Source organism: Geotrypetes seraphini, chromosome 1 (genome assembly GCF_902459505.1).
Source record: "Geotrypetes seraphini chromosome 1, aGeoSer1.1, whole genome shotgun sequence".
Taxonomy (NCBI): Eukaryota; Metazoa; Chordata; class Amphibia; order Gymnophiona; family Dermophiidae; genus Geotrypetes; species Geotrypetes seraphini.
The window spans coordinates 280,875,524-280,891,211 of record NC_047084.1 but is presented as its reverse complement, the minus strand read 5'-3'; the positions used below and the strand labels follow the sequence as shown (position 1 = coordinate 280,891,211).

The 15,688-nt window shown below is 43.8% G+C and overlaps 1 protein-coding gene across 5 annotated transcripts in view; it reads left to right on the top strand.

Moving 5' to 3' along the window:
• The window catches only part of CTNNA2 (catenin alpha 2), a 1,640,869-nt gene that overhangs the window by 280,674 nt on the left and 1,344,507 nt on the right, over nt 1-15,688 (top strand). For all 5 annotated transcript variants that reach the window (XM_033952687.1, XM_033952678.1, XM_033952696.1 and 2 more), the window contains one exon: nt 10,436-10,555. In XM_033952687.1, coding sequence (XP_033808578.1) covers nt 10,436-10,555 — 120 coding nt within the window. The remainder of the gene's footprint in view (nt 1-10,435; nt 10,556-15,688) is intronic.

The window sequence follows — 15,688 nt, the reverse complement described above, 5'->3', positions numbered from 1 at the left end:
TCCTAACATAACATAAATTATGTCTGAATTGTCATGGCATCAGAAGTACATATGGAGTAGTTGCAGGTGATGCTTGGGACAGTTCTGATTGTGTTAGTTTGGTTTTATGTGTTTTTTTGAATAGAAGGGTTTTTATTTCTTTTTTGAAGGTTTTGTAGTCTGTGGTCGAGGTCAATAGGTTGTAGAGTTGGGGGTCGAGTGTTGCAGCTCGAATGGCTAGGAGGTTGAACAGTTTTTTTCTTTTGACATTTTTGGTTGGAGGGTGTTTGAATGGTGCGTGAGTTCTCCTATGTCTGGTTGAGGTGGATTTAATTATTTAGCTGAAGAAATTAGTAACCCCACATTTCACACACATTAATTCTCTTCCATTTTTGTTTCCATTATAAAAAACACTGATAAGTTCCCAGAAAAAAAAGCATTAAAATAAGAAGTGAAAACAAAGGCCCCTACAGACGAGAACATAACATAAGAATAGCCTAACTGGGTCAGACCAATGGTCTTTCATGCCCAGTAGCCCATTCTCATGGTAGCCAATCCAAGTCACTAGTACCTGGTCAAAACCCCAAAGAGTAGCAACATTCCATGCTACCGATCCAGGGCAAGCAGACACTTCCCCCACGTCTTAATAACAGACTATGGACTTTTCCTCCAGGAATTTGTCCAAATCTTTCTTAAAACTAGCTACGCTATCTGCTTTTACCATAACTTCTGGCCACTTCATTTTTAAGCTTAGATCTTTCCTTCCAAACAGAAACCTTGCTAGATGTCAAATACAGCACAAGGTAACTTCACATGGACTTAGCTGTGCAGGAAATGTGAATCTCCTCATACACCCACCATATAGTGCAAAAATGTGCAAAGGTCTGGTTTTTTTCTTTCAATCACTACATAGTCTAATGCCACAAAAGCAGCGCTGTTACAAACATATTCTGAAGGTCAATGCTAAGGTTAACAAAGTTTCCTTCCTTGGACCTCAAAGAGATACTGACAAACCACTGGAAGAGATCCCAAAACAACTACCCAGGCACAATACCCAAAGACCCACTCAGTGTGTGAACCAGTTGAGTGGAGTGGACTAACTGGGGGGTGGAAATGTGTCCGGAGTTTGCTCAGCAGAATTTCCCAGACCACCTCTTCCTCTCAACACATTGACACGCTGCCACCACCACCACCACTAGGAACACCTCACCGGGTAGGCCAGCAATGCTTATAAACTTTATAAAACACATTATTATATTTTCTTATAAAGCACATATTTTAACTGAACTCTGACATCCTCAGCCTTGCCATTCACAAAAATAGAAGTAGGAAAAGTTCCCGTTTCCTGCTGTCTCATGTACCCGGCCTATACAAATATTTTTCTTCTGCAGACCCTTCAAAAGTCTGATCAAATCCTCGTTTCATTTGCATTATAAAATACTGAGGATGCCATCTCTCCCCAATCCCAGGTCCTAAAGTCTAAGACAGTAGCGCAAACTAGTGCTGCCCGATTCAGGAAAAAAAATTTCGATTCGATTTAGCCTATTGAATTGGTTTTTCAATTCAATTTTCCTGCCCAATTGGGTGTTTTTTTCAAACATCCTGGTGGGTTTATTTTATAGCTTTTTCACCCCCCTTTGGCTTCTTCTAACCACACTGGTGCTGTGGAGTAAATAAAATAAAGAAACAAAAAGGACTTTTCCTCTCTCTGTTAAATCCTAGCTCACGTTTGTGGTCTAACACCAGCTCTGGCAGGATACACATTTCAAATCTGACATATAATCACAAAACAAAAAAATAAAATTAGTTTTTCTACCTTTTGTCTGGTTATTTTTCAAATCTTGTTGGCCCAAGGCTCTGGTTGTCTTCTGATAACTTGCTTGCCAGGGTCTCCTTTCTTCTTTCTGCATGCTAACCATCCATCTGCCATTTCTGTCCTCCCCTTCCGTTTCCCTTCCCTCCCCAGGAGGTCTGGCATCTTTCCTTTTTTTTGTCTTTCTCCACAGATCCACCTTTTCTTAACTACCCATCTCTTTCTCCCCAGGGTCCACCATCTTTCCCTTTCTTTTCCCAACTACCCTTCTATCCAGTATCTCTATCCCCCCTCCACACCATCCCTTGTGTCCAACTTCTCTACCTTTCTGTTCCTTCCCTCCCTAAAACCCATGGTCCATCATCTCTCTCCTTCTCCTCTATTTTCAGACCCATTATTTCTTCCCACCCAAAGTTCGACATATGCACGTGTCTTTGAACCCCCTTCCCTCTGTGTACTTCTACACCAGGGGCCCCCTGAAGGCCTGACCCCCCTTTAAAGGTCTGCATCCCACCCCTGAAGGCCTATCCCCCCCATTGAAGGCCTGCACCCTCCCCGAAGGCCTGTCCCCCCCTTGAAGGCCTGTTCCCCCCTTAAAGGCCTGCCTGCCTGTCCCCCCCTTGAAGGCCTGCCTGCCTGTCCCCCCCTTGAAGGCCTGTCTGCCTGTCCCCCCTTTGAAGGCCTGTTCCCCCCTGAAGGCCAGTCTCCCCCCATGAAGGCTTGTCCCCCCCTTGAAGGCCTGCATCCCCACTGACCGCTCGCCCCCCCACCCCAAAGGACTGCTCATCCCACTGGCCTCCCAACACCATTTACCAAAGAGAAGGAGCCTGCAGAAAGACCGTGATGCCAGCGATATTTGTGCTACTTCGGCACTGTTTTCTCCGCTGCGGTCCCGCCCCTCCTCTGAAGCAGCGCAAAGATCGCTGGCATTGCGATCTTGCTGTAGGTTGCTTCTCGTCGGTAAATGGTGTGGGTAGGCCAGGGGGGTAGGGAATCCAGTCGCCAGACGCCAGGGGAGAGAACCGGACGTCGGGGGGGGGGGGGAACCAGACGCCAGTGGCCCGGAGCTCCCCCTCAGGGCTTGCACCCGGGGCGGATTTCCCCCCCCTTGGTACGCCACTGATTGGCGTTAATTGATTTGTTTAGCAGTTATATGTGTAGCCCTGGGAATGGCTCAGGTCAGCGGTGTGCTCTGGATTGGTACACACAAATTACAGAATACTGTCAGTTACGCAAGCTCACTTATGCCTTCCTTTGAGGTAACATGAAGTTATGCATTTAAAAGATATAGAATACTAGCGTACAATGATAATTGTGCACATAATTGCTGTTATCTAGTAGTTGCTTAGAGTGCTTTATTTGAGCACTTTTTGGGTGTCTTTTTTGAGAATTACCCCGAATACACCATGTCTGAAGAAAAGCTCTTATATTTTTCCCTATAATGAATGGTTGGGTATACAATAATAAAATGTGGCTCACAATAGGTTTATGTAGGGTTACCCGATTTTGCATCTGGTAAAAGAGAATGCGTGGCTCCACCCTATTCTGCCTCCAGGCCCTCCCACTCCCCCCCTTCCCCAGCCCCAACTCCATGCAAACCTCATCTCTTTGCGCCAAGTCTGGAGTGAATTTGTGCATGTGCAAATATGACATGATGTTGCAAACATGCGCGCATGCATCTGATGTCACTGTGTTGCATCCACGCATGCGCAGATGCACTCCAGACTTGTCCCCAATCTCAATAGCTTTTCAAAATCCGGATAAGGTGCTGGGTTTTAAAAAGTCATCCAGATGGCTGGACAGTCCTCTAAAAAGAGGACGTCTGGGTAAATTGGATGTCTGGTAACCCCAGGTCTGTGATGAGTTATAAAATGATCATGTGGTAAATATGTAGTGTTATAAATACTGTTTTCTAACTTCACATAATAAAGGTACTTTTAAACATCACATGAGCACATGAAAATGATAAATATAAATACACAAAACAATGGGCCTGATTTTATAAACAGTGCCTGGTGACGCCTGCAGATCCAAATTAAGGCATAGGTAAACTAGGCACGTGCCTCAGGCCCAAAGTTTAGGATGGGGGGGGGGGGGGGCTATCAGATGTGCTGAGGACTCAGAAACCTTGAATTGCCAATTGTATGAATTTTTTTTTAGGTTTCTACAAATTTGTAAGTTTCCAGGCTTGAAGTCAGAACGATAGCTAAAGTATTTTGAATAGTTCTCACAATTCAGTCTTCTGTAGCACTCCATTGCTTCCCCCCTTCCTGTGCAGAGAATCTGGTAGGAGCCAGCCAATGAGGAGACTCTAGACCAGTGTCTTACAAACTTTGTAAAGCTGTGGCACACTAAACTTGGTGGCTGTGACTCGAGGGCATCCAGAAGTGTGCAGATGTCAGAACATTCTGAGAGCCCTACACGTTCCCAGAGCCAAGGCTATCCAAAATAAAACTTCTCCACAGACTTGGTTGTGCTAAATTTTCCTTATAAAACCTGTGCATTACAGAGGCCGCGTTTATCTTTATGCTTCATACTATTTTCTAATACACCCCTCGGAGGCTCACAAGACTCCTGAGGCAGGCCGCTTAGGCCGAAACATGTGCATGTCGGGTCATTGAGTCATTGGATGGATTTATGAGACTTTGGATGAATTAAAGCATTTGCATTTATCAGATGAATTGAAGAATTTTCTTTGGTGTGCACCATTCTGATTGGGACAATTCCACTCTGGTTCTGTAACTTGGTAGTTCTCCAGTTGTACCCATTAAGCCTTTCTGTTTGAGGCATGTGCTCACCCACCAAATATTTCTTCTGCCATGTCCACAGATAGGCTATACACTTTCCTGCAGATTCTGGAGAAGAGAAATGTTGGGGCGAGTGGGGGGGGGGGGAGTTGAGAGAAGTAAATCAGGGAGAGGGAGGAGGGGAAATCCTGGTAGGGGGGCCCACAAATATAAGTTTGCCTAGGGCCCAATATAGTGTTAATCTGGCCCTGGGCACCTAACATAGGCACCACTACATGAGGTTGTCAATAACTGTATGGCACCATTTATAGAATTCAAAACTGATAACTCAGCAAAAAAACAGCTAAACACACCTAGCATACTATTGTGGGAGGAAAAGACCTCAAGTGCTGGCATACGGTGTAGAAATAATTTTTGCCTTAAGTCTATAATCAGGAACTATCATTGATCATAAAAACCTCCAAGTCAGTACTTAACTATCCAATCAATAGTTCTGAACAATTGTAAATAACTATAGGGTGTTCAAACTGAAGTGAGTCGAGCAGTGCAAACAGTATAAACTGCCCAATACCAAGCAGTGAAATCAAACATTCATAGTTATTATGTAACTGGTTACTTAGCTGCAGCTCACGGTCCTCCGTTTGAATTCCAGGAGCCAACTGTCCAAAATCTTTTCAGATACTCGTTAGAGGGAATTGAGTCTACTGGAGAGAACACACCAGAAATGAAGAATAAGTTAGAGTCTCTATGGGTAAAAATTCCAGGAACAAATGGAACGGAAATGAAGATCAGCATCTACTACCGACCCCCAGGGCAGTCCGAAGAAATTGGTGGAGAGATGACGGACGAGATTAAACGCAACTGCAAGGGAGGCAACATAGTTATCATGGGTGACTTCAATTATGTGGGGATAGAATGGAACCTAAGCACCTCCAGCTGCGGTAGGGAGACCAAGTTCCTGGATGCTGTGGGCGATTGCTTCCTGGAACAACTTGTCAAGGAAAATGAGAGGAAATGCAATTCTAGACTTAATTCGAAATGGACTACAAGGACCGGCGCAAGATGTAGAAGTAGAGGGGACACTGGGAATGAGTGATCACAATATGATCTGCTTCAACCTGGACACAGGAGCAAAACATCGATCCAGAACAACGGCCACGGCACTGAACTTCTGAAAAGAGGATTACGAAGGGATGAGACTCATGGTGGGGAAGAAGATTAAGAAGAGGATAAGCACTGTAAAAACACTAGAGCAAGCATAGTCCTTTTTTAAGGACATGGTCACCGAGGCACAAAATCTATATATACCATGTATCAACAAGGGATCCAAGAGGAAAAAGAACAAGGAACTGGCGTGGCTCACTGTAGCGATGAAGGAAGCGATCAGAGACAAGAAGACTTCGTTTAAGGAATGGAAAAGGTCAAAAATGGATGAAAACTGGAAAAAGCACAAATAGCATCAAAGAAGGTGCCATAAGGTGGTAAGAGGGACCAAAAGAGACTATGAGGAAAAAAATAGCCAAAGAGGCAAGAAAACTTCAAGCCATTCTTTCGATATATTAAGGGGAAACGACCATGGAATAAAGGGAGTGCTAAAGGAGGACAAAGCCATCGCCGACAAACTGAACACAATTTTTGCATCTGTATTTACCGAAGAGGATATACACAACATACCGGAAACTGACAGTCTATACATGGGAAAAGAAGATGGGAAACTGACAGGGTTGATGGTCAGTCTAGAAGAGTTATGCAGGCAGATTGATAGGCTTAAAAATGATAAATCCCCGGGACTGGATTGCATCCATCCAAAGGTAATCAAGGAACTGAAAGGGACTATAGGTGAACTGCTTCAACTGATAGCCAATCTGTCGATCAAATCGGGAAGGATTCCAGAAGACTGGAAAGTGGTGAATGTTACGCTGATCTTCAAGAAAGGTTTGAGAGGAGATCCGGAAAACTACAGACCGGTGAGTCTGACCTCGGTACCAGGAAAGATGGTAAAGGTGCTGATAAAGGACCACATCATTGATCACCTTGATGGACACAGTCTGATGAGGACCAATCAGCATGGCTTCAGCAAGGGGAGATCTTGCTTGATGAACTTGTTGCACTTCTTTGAGGGAGTAAACAGGCAGATAGACAAGGGCGAGCTGGTCGACATTGTATATCTGGATTTTCAGAAGGCATTTGACAAGGTTCCGCATGAACAACTACTACGAAAAATTGCGAGCCATGGAATCGAGGGTGACATACTCATATGGATAAAAAAATGGTTGGCGGATAGGAAACAGAGAGTGGGGGTAAATGGACAATACTCGGACTGGAAAAACGTCACGAGTAGAGTGCCGCAAGGTTTGGTGCTTGGACCCGTGCTCTTCAACATATTTATAAATGACCTGGATATTGGTACGACGGAGTAAGGTGATTAATTTTGCAGACGATACAAAGCTATTCAGAGTAGTGAAGACACAGAAGGATGGCAAAAACCTGCAACAGGACATAAACACGCTCAAGAAATGGGCAGCAACATGGCAAATGAGGTTTAACATGGATAAGTGTAAGGTGATGCATGTTGGTAACAAAAATCTTATACACGAATACAGGATGTCCAGGGTGATACTTGGATAGACCCCCCCAGGAAAGAGACTTGGGAGTACTGGTCGACAAGTCGATGAAGCCATCCACGCAATGCGTGATGGCGGTGAAGAGGGCGAACAGAATGCAAGGAATGATTAAGAAGGGGATCACGAACAGGTCGGAGGAAGGTTATCATGCCTCTGTACCAGGCCATGGTACGCCCTCACCTGGAATACTGCGTCCAGTACTGGTCGCCGTACATGAAGAAGGACACAGTACTACTCGAAAGGGTCCAGAGAAGAGCAATTAAAATGGTTAAGGGGCTGGAGGAGTTGCTGTACAGCGAGAGATTAGAGAAACTGGGCCTCTTCTCCCTCAAAAAGAAGAGATTGAGAGGGGGCATGATACTGAAGGGAATAGACTTAGTAGATAAGGACAGGTTGTTCACCCTCTCCAAGATAGGAAGAACGAGAGGGCACTCTCTAAAGTTAAAAGGGGATATATTCCATACAAAAGTAAGGAAGTTCTTCTTCACCCAGAGAGTGGTGGAAAACTGGAATGCTCTTCTGGAGGAAGGAAAACACCCTCTAGGGATTAAAGACAAGGTTGGACATACGCAGAACCAGAACATACGCAGGTAGGTTTGATCTCAGTTAGGGCTCTGGTCTTTCACCTGGGGGCCGCCGCAGGAGCAGACTGCAGTAGCAATTCTTATGCTCTTATGTAGAGAATGACATGGGGGCAAATTGTTTCCCGTCCCCACAGGAATTCAATTTTCTTATCCCATCCCATGAGTTTTGTCACTGTCCCTGCCCCATTTCTGTAATCTCTGCCTTAACCACACAAGCCTCAAACATTTGATTTTAAAGTGTTTGAGGCTTGTGCAGGTGAGGACAGAGCTAGCAGGAATGGGGCATAGACAAGAAAAGGACTCGCTGGGATGGGACGGGAACATAAGTTCCCAAGGGGATGGGGAAAAATTTGCCCAATTTAATTCTCTAATTAGAAGTTTGAAGGCTCAATGGTGATGGTTAAATATGCTGGCTTTGTAGACCATGATGCGAATGGAAGGCCTCTGATCATGCGCAGATGACATCACACACATCCGCACATGCTCTAGGCCCTCCAGAAGTGACCGGAGCTTGTCACAGAAGAGAAGAGGCTTGCTAGGGGCAGAACTGGGCAGGACTAAAGGCAGAACTGGGCGTGGCTGGAGACGGAACCAGTTGGGTCTCAGGCAGAACAGGTTGGGGCTGGAGGCAGAACGGGATGGGGTTTTGTGTCTGGGGGTTTCCTTTGTAAATATGGTAACCTTATAAATGACAAACAAAGAAAAGAACTGCAGACAAGAGTACAAGATGCAGGCTTGGTTTATTTAAATAAACATATTGTGGTTAGTGTCACCACCTTTATACAAACCAGGGGACCCAATACGGTCTATGTTTCGGTTAACACACCTTCATCCTTGGTTCCTAATTTGTAAAGATCACAAAGCAAACCGCAACAGAAATAAATGTGAGCCTGTGTAAAAGAAAAATAATCGCTGAGAAAGTCTCTCCGTAGAAAAATCTCTGTGGTCCCCTGGTTTGTATTAAGATGGTGACACTAACCGCAATATATATTTATTTAAATAAACCAAGTCTGCAATTTTTTCTTTGTTTGTTCCATTTGTGCTTCACTGCAGACTACCTGGATTGTACTTTTGTTTTTGTTTAACACTATACATGAGCAACCTAAATGATCAGTTAAAAAAAAAGTTTAATGGGTATTTTTTAAATGATGTGGTCATGTACCACACCATATAACCCATTAAAAAACACTGCATGTGAATTTCAGTTAAGTGGCACTTGGCATCTGTAATTAAGGCGCCTAGTGGCACCTAACATAGAATTTCCTCCAATATGCTCAAAATTAATTTCCACTCAAAAATTTGCCAAGTTTATGTTATTTGCACTGACTGTTTTAAAGTGCATGTTTTTATTGTCTCACTTTGCTACGTTGCATTCACCACTGCATAATACCATTATCGATGGCACACTGGTCCAAGTGCTCCCACTGCTCCAGAATGCCCTGGTGCAACTCACTAGCATCCTGTCGGTGATATCAACCTTACAGATATGTTTCTTCAGTCCACAAGTGACTACTGTTTTTTTTACAAAAGAACTTTAAGAAAACATTTTGCTCCAAAATGTTTTGTTTGTCTCAAAAATCTTATGTGCTTATTTTCCTAGCAAAAAACACTTGTTGACTAATGGTAAAAAATGACATCTTAATTCTCAAATAATACATATCACACTACATATTTCTTGCACAATTATTTCATAATTCTATCATAGGCCTATTGGTGAACCAAAGTTTTATTACTGTACACCAAGCCATTTGTTTTTGAAAAGAATAAAAGGGGTTCCTTTTTCAATACTAAGGTGTATAACTGGATGCTCACATCTGCAGGCCATTTGAGCATGTACATGTATAGAATACTAGAACTTTTGTGGTTAAACATACACTTATATTCACAAGTGGCAGCAAGGTGACTGAGCATTTTTCTGTAACAGATGCATAAGGAGACGTGCATAAATGCAAAGGGCGGAGCTTGGGAGAGGCATGGGTGTGGCTAACATACATCATGTGAGTGGAGCTTGGGTGTGGCATGGGAGTGGCTGACATCACTTAAAGCAGTGTATTGCAAACTGTATGCCACGGCACACTAGTGTGCCACTCAAGATTCCAGATGTGTCATGAGGCGCTGGAGAGGAGGAGAGGCATCGGTACCAGCTGACTGCCTACAGGATATGCCTCTCATGACAAGAGGCACACCCTGTAGGCAATCAGCCGGCACCAGCGCCTCTTTTTCTCTCTGTGTGTCTTCCCTGCTGGCACCCCCCCTACTGGTGGCTCAAGACCTATCTGGAGGGCCTATGTGAATGCATGGACATTGATGTGATGATGCCACACATGCAAGTGATGTCAATACGTTGATGTCCGCGCACTTCCGAATGCCTCAAGCCGCGGCCACTACGTTTAGTATGCCACAGCTCTACAAAGTTTGCGGGACACTGACTTGAAGAATACTATTAGTTACATGTACCCCTTCCATGTTTATGCAATGTAATGGAATTTGGGTGCCCAGCTGCTGGCCAGTCTCTGCCGCTAGTTGATTCTTCCAACAAGTCAGAAAATCTAGTCAGATGTATGTGTAACTTTCCAGTCATCTTATCAGGACTTCTAACTTTATTTGCCATACATTTTGCAGCACCTACATTCATTTATTGCATTACGAATGCTTTTAGTTGCTGATTCATGCACTCTTAAATTCTAGGTAGAAGAAGCTCTGGAATCTGTAAAAAATGCTACAAATGAACAAGACTTGGCAAATCGTTTCAAAGAGTTTGGGAAAGAGATGGTGAAACTTAACTACGTTGCTGCCAGAAGACAACAGGTACTATAGGAAGTTCTAAGTATTCTCTATGTATGTCTAATAGGACTGGGAAAAGATCAATAAATAATAGTAGTGGCAATGATTTGATGAGAAAATGCAAAATAATATTGTGATATCTATAAACATGGTATCTTCCAATTTACCTTGTCAGCTGTATTTATAATGTCTCATTTTGCTATTGTAATGCTAGTAACACAATGCAAGTTATTTATGTTAAGCTCCTCAACTAATAAATTCCAATAAATAAATAATATATAGAGGCAAGAAGCTCTAATAGTGCAATCTGATCCTAACAGCCACTCTTTTGAACCAAGGTTTGCAAGGGGTAGAGCAACTGGACAACCAAGGATTAGATCGAGTAGGCTTGTGGGGAATTATGGGAATGTCTTAGGCCAGTGGTCTCAAACTCATGGTCCAGGGGCCACATGTGGCCCGCCAGGTACTATTTTGAGGCCCTCGGTATGTTTATCATAATCACAAAAGTAAAATAAAACAGTTTCTTGATCATATGCCTCTTTAGCAATAAATTACAATATTATTATTAAGACTTAGCCAAAAGGAAAGATTTATAAACTATAAAGAGTTTTACCTCATGCAAAATTGTCATTTCTTTAATAAGATATTAACTATTTTTTTCTGAGGCCCTTCAAGTACCTACAAATCCAAAATGTGACCCTGCAAAGGGTTTAAGTTTGAGACCACTGTCTTAGGCTGTGTTTCAGGGGGTGGAAGGTCAATAGGGATGCTTTGGGGTATGATTCAGGCATCGTAGAGGAATTATGGAGGGGGCTTTAGGGTATGTATTGGAGGCAGAGGAGCTGTGAGGGGTGTGCTTTGGGGTGGAATGAGCTTCAGAACATAAGTTGCCCAGTATTGCAAGGCAAAAAAAATAATGCCAGCTTTGAACTGGTGCTAAGTTTCCAGTAATAATGCAATTTGCCACTGAAAATCTCTGCAGACCATCTCAACACTATTCAGGTGGTCAAGAAGCTGAGAGGTATCCAGAGATAGGTAATATTGAACAGGGATTCTCTCTTACATGTTTAATGTATAGCACTGTGTACGTCTAGCAATGCTAGAGAAATGATAGGTAGTAGTAGTAATATTCAGTGCAGAAAGTTGCCCGAAGCCAGAGTTTTTCAACTTCTTCAAGCTATGTACTCCCTAATTCTAACAAATATCAACCAAGTACCCCTGCCCAAACTCCACCCCAAACCTACCCAAGCTTCACCACAGACCCACCCAAGCTTAGCCCCAGACCCTACCCCTATAATAATAGTACTAATTGTAATGCAATTTCTTCCATTCATTTTTCATATACATACAATATAATCTTATTAACAATACATAATCATAACCACAAAATTTAAAAAAAAACACACATTCAGAGAAAATGTTAATCATTTACATTCTTTTTTCTTTCAAAGAAGTCAAGGCAGATGACTATAAAATATGCAATGTTCCTTCAGTAACAACTATAGAAAAATAGACAAATATAGTGCAAAATATAGACAGCAGATATAAATTCTCAAAACTGACACATTTTGATCACTAAATTGAAAATGCAATCATTTTTCCTACCTTTGTTGTCTAGTGATTTTATTAGTCTCTGGATGCACTACCTTCTGACTGTGCATCCAATATTTTTTTCTTTCTACTTCATACACGCTTCCTCTCCTCTGGACCTCATTCCCTTCCCAAATCAACATCTCTCTCTGTCCCTCCATGAGTCCAACTTTTCTTCCTACTTGTCTCTCTTTCTCACTGTCTTTCTCTCATTCCCTCCCTTGCTGCAAAGGGAAAGGATGAAAAAAAGAGAGATCTCCATGGTGCATCTCTCCCACTCCCTCTATTGCCACATCCAACATTTCTCCCTCTCTCATCCCCTGGATCATGTGCAGCATTTTTCACCACTGCCCAGCAGACCCATGCCCAACATTTCTCCTTCTATCACTCTCCTTCAGCATCATGTCACATCTCTCCCGTCATTACTATGTTCAACATTCCTCCACCTTCAATCTGTCCCTCTGTTCCCTCTCCACCACCATATCCAACATTTCTCCCTCTCATCCTTTTCTTCCCCATGTATCTCTACTACGTCACTCTTCTCCCTCTTTCTTTCTCTCTGCTCAATTGTCCTCTTTCTTCCTTTCCACATGTGCACCATCTCCTTTCCCTCTCACTCACACACCCATGCCCAACAATTCTCCCTTTCTATTCCCTCCCTTCTTCCTATGTCCCAAGTTAATGTCCCCTTCCTCCCTCCCTTGTGTCCCAAGTTCATGCCCCCTCCCATTGATATGGCAAATGAGGTTCAACGTGGATAAGTGTAAAGTGATGCATGTCTGTAACAAAAATCTCATGCATGAATACAGGAGAGATCACCCAGGAAAGAGACTTGGGAGTTACGATTGGCAAGTCGATGAAGCTGTCCACACAATGTGCAGTGACGGCGAAAAGGACGAACAGAATGCTAGGAATAATAAAGAAGGGGATCACGAACAGATCGGAGAATGTTATCATGCCACTGTATTGGGCCATGGTGCGCCCTCACCTGGAGTTCTGCATCCAACACTGGTCATCATACATGAAGGACACGGTGCTACTTGAAAGGGTCCAGAGAAGAGCAACTAAAATGGTTAAAGGGCTGGAGGAGATTGGAGAAACTGGGCCTCTTCTCCCTTGAAAAGAGGAGACTGAGAGGGAACATGATTGAAACATTCAAGATACTGAAGGGAATAGACTTAGTAGATAAAGACAAATTATTCACCCTCTCCAAGGTAGGAAGAACAAGAGGGCACTCCCTAAAGCTGAAAGGGGATAGATTCCGTACAAACGTAAGTAAGTTCTTCACCCAGAGAGTGGTAGACAACTGGAATGCTCTTCCGGTGTCTGTTATAGGGGAAAACACCCTCCAGGGACTCAAGACAAAGTTGGACAAGTTCCTGCTAAACTGGAACGTACGCAGATGAGGCTGGACTCATTTAGAGCACTGGTCTTTGACCTAAGGGCCGTCACATGAGCAGACTGCTAGGCAAGATGGACCACTGGTCTGACCCAGCAGCGGCAATTCTTATGTTCTTATGTTCCATGTCCCGAGTTTGTGCATCCCTTCCTGCCTTTGTCACAAATTTGTGCTCCTTCCATATCCAAGTGCTCCTTCCCCCACTCCATTCTTCTTTTGTCCCACGTTGATATCCCTTGTCTCCCTCACTTGCTTGCTCCAGGGCCACACTCGCTCCCTTCAGGGCCGTCCAGCTGAGCTGCTCCTGCCTTCAGCCACACTTGTTTGCAGGGATGCGGGCAGTGGCTCTTGCATGTTGCATGTGGCTGACCTTCAAGCCTTCCCTCTGATTGTAAAATTTTATCTGGTATGGTAAATAGTCAAGCTAATGGGCTGGAACAGCAGACCACCAGACTGAATCATTTGGAGGAGAAAGTAAGAGAGTTGCAGAGTCTTGGTGTGCCTCAATCGAATGACAAGGACATTATGGCCCAGAAAATGGAATATATTATCACCAAGCCAGGCTGCGTCCAAGCGGGAGTGATCGAAAGAGCCCAGGGCACACGGTGCTGACCGAACGGATTTATTAGTACTAATTGGAGTTGGTGGATCAAGTAAAAAACACCCAGTTTTGCTTCCAACACAAAATTATTTATGCCAATAGGAACTTCAGCTTTCAAAACCCACAATTGCATTCACATTTCAAAAAAGAAAAAAACTTGTCTTTCCCAGATATAGTCCAAAAATGACTCCACTCTATCTCCGTGCAATAGTCCAAACTACTTTCAAAATACTTTCATGCGGTTTAATATAGTCTCTTGCTTACAATCACTTCTGGCATCTTTAGACTGGATCTTGCCTCTGAACTCCTTGGATGCAGAGTTCAGGGCAGAAGGGACCTCCTCCCACAATGACCGCTGGCTGTGGTGCCTCCCAACTAGGACCCATAATCCAGTCTATGGAAAAACCCCAAAAGGAAAAGGTCTCCAAACTACTGCCAAGGCTGAGCAGTGCTAATTGCCACAGCCTAGAAACTCTGTGATTCTTGCCCAAAAGGAATGCAAGGAACCCTCACAAGCCGCAAAGGCTTTCAGAAACCTTTCTTTTGCCTTAAGGTCACGGAGACAGCCAGCCCCTTAACTAGCACAACAAACTAGCAAGTTCATTTAACTTCTCAGTTTTGCTATTTGTCAATGTCTCAGCCTAACTTCCATTAAACCCCATTGGTTTCCATATCCCACTGGTCAGAATCAACATTTCCTTCTTTAAAGTCCATGACTTCCTTATGGTCTAAAAAATCTTCATTATCTGAAGCTTCCCTCATGAATTCATGTAACATTTCAGCTTCCATAAAGTTAGATCTGACCTGGGTGTTAGGCTGAGGTATGCTGATGCGTGCCCTTGGAACTGGTCTCCTGTTCCCATTCTGTTTCCCCCTCCAGTGTGGGTTGTTTCAGTGGCTGCCTCCTCTCTGAGCACTGCTGCTGGTCCCTATAAGCCTCTGGATAATGAGCAATAGGTGTGACTTGTTCCTAACTAAATTGAGGACTGGAATGTTCCTGGTGTTGCCTGGAATTGTGTTGCCCATGAATGTTAGAAGATGTGTGGTGCATCCTTCCCCTAGGAACAATATCCTGAGTAATGTTAGTTCCCCTTACCCATTGTTCTTCCTTCTCTAATTCCAGCTCTTCACTTCCTTGCCTGGCTGTGGTTCTGTGCTGAGGTGTTGGTGTAGGTAGTGTTTTATCTCTTTGGGAGAATATTTTCCCCTGCCTAGCCTAGTCATAGGCGTCATTTCACTACCCGGCTCAATCGCAGGGTAGTGATGCGATGTGTCACACGACGAAGTGCGCTCCTTCATACTATCTATTTTCCCACATGTGTAACCATTCTGATTTTATCCTTATTCTTCTCTCACACCTTTTCCCTTTGTCATGCACCCTGTGGAATGCTTATTCTGTCTCCAACAAACTGCCCTACATTCATGACCTATTCTTTATCTCCCATTCCCTCCACCAGCTTGTTTAACTAAGATGTGAATTTGCCCTGATTCCATTACAGCTGTTGCCCTCTCCCATGGGGGCTACCACTTCTCCCATACACCATGCCCTACTGGTTGAGGCGGCAGT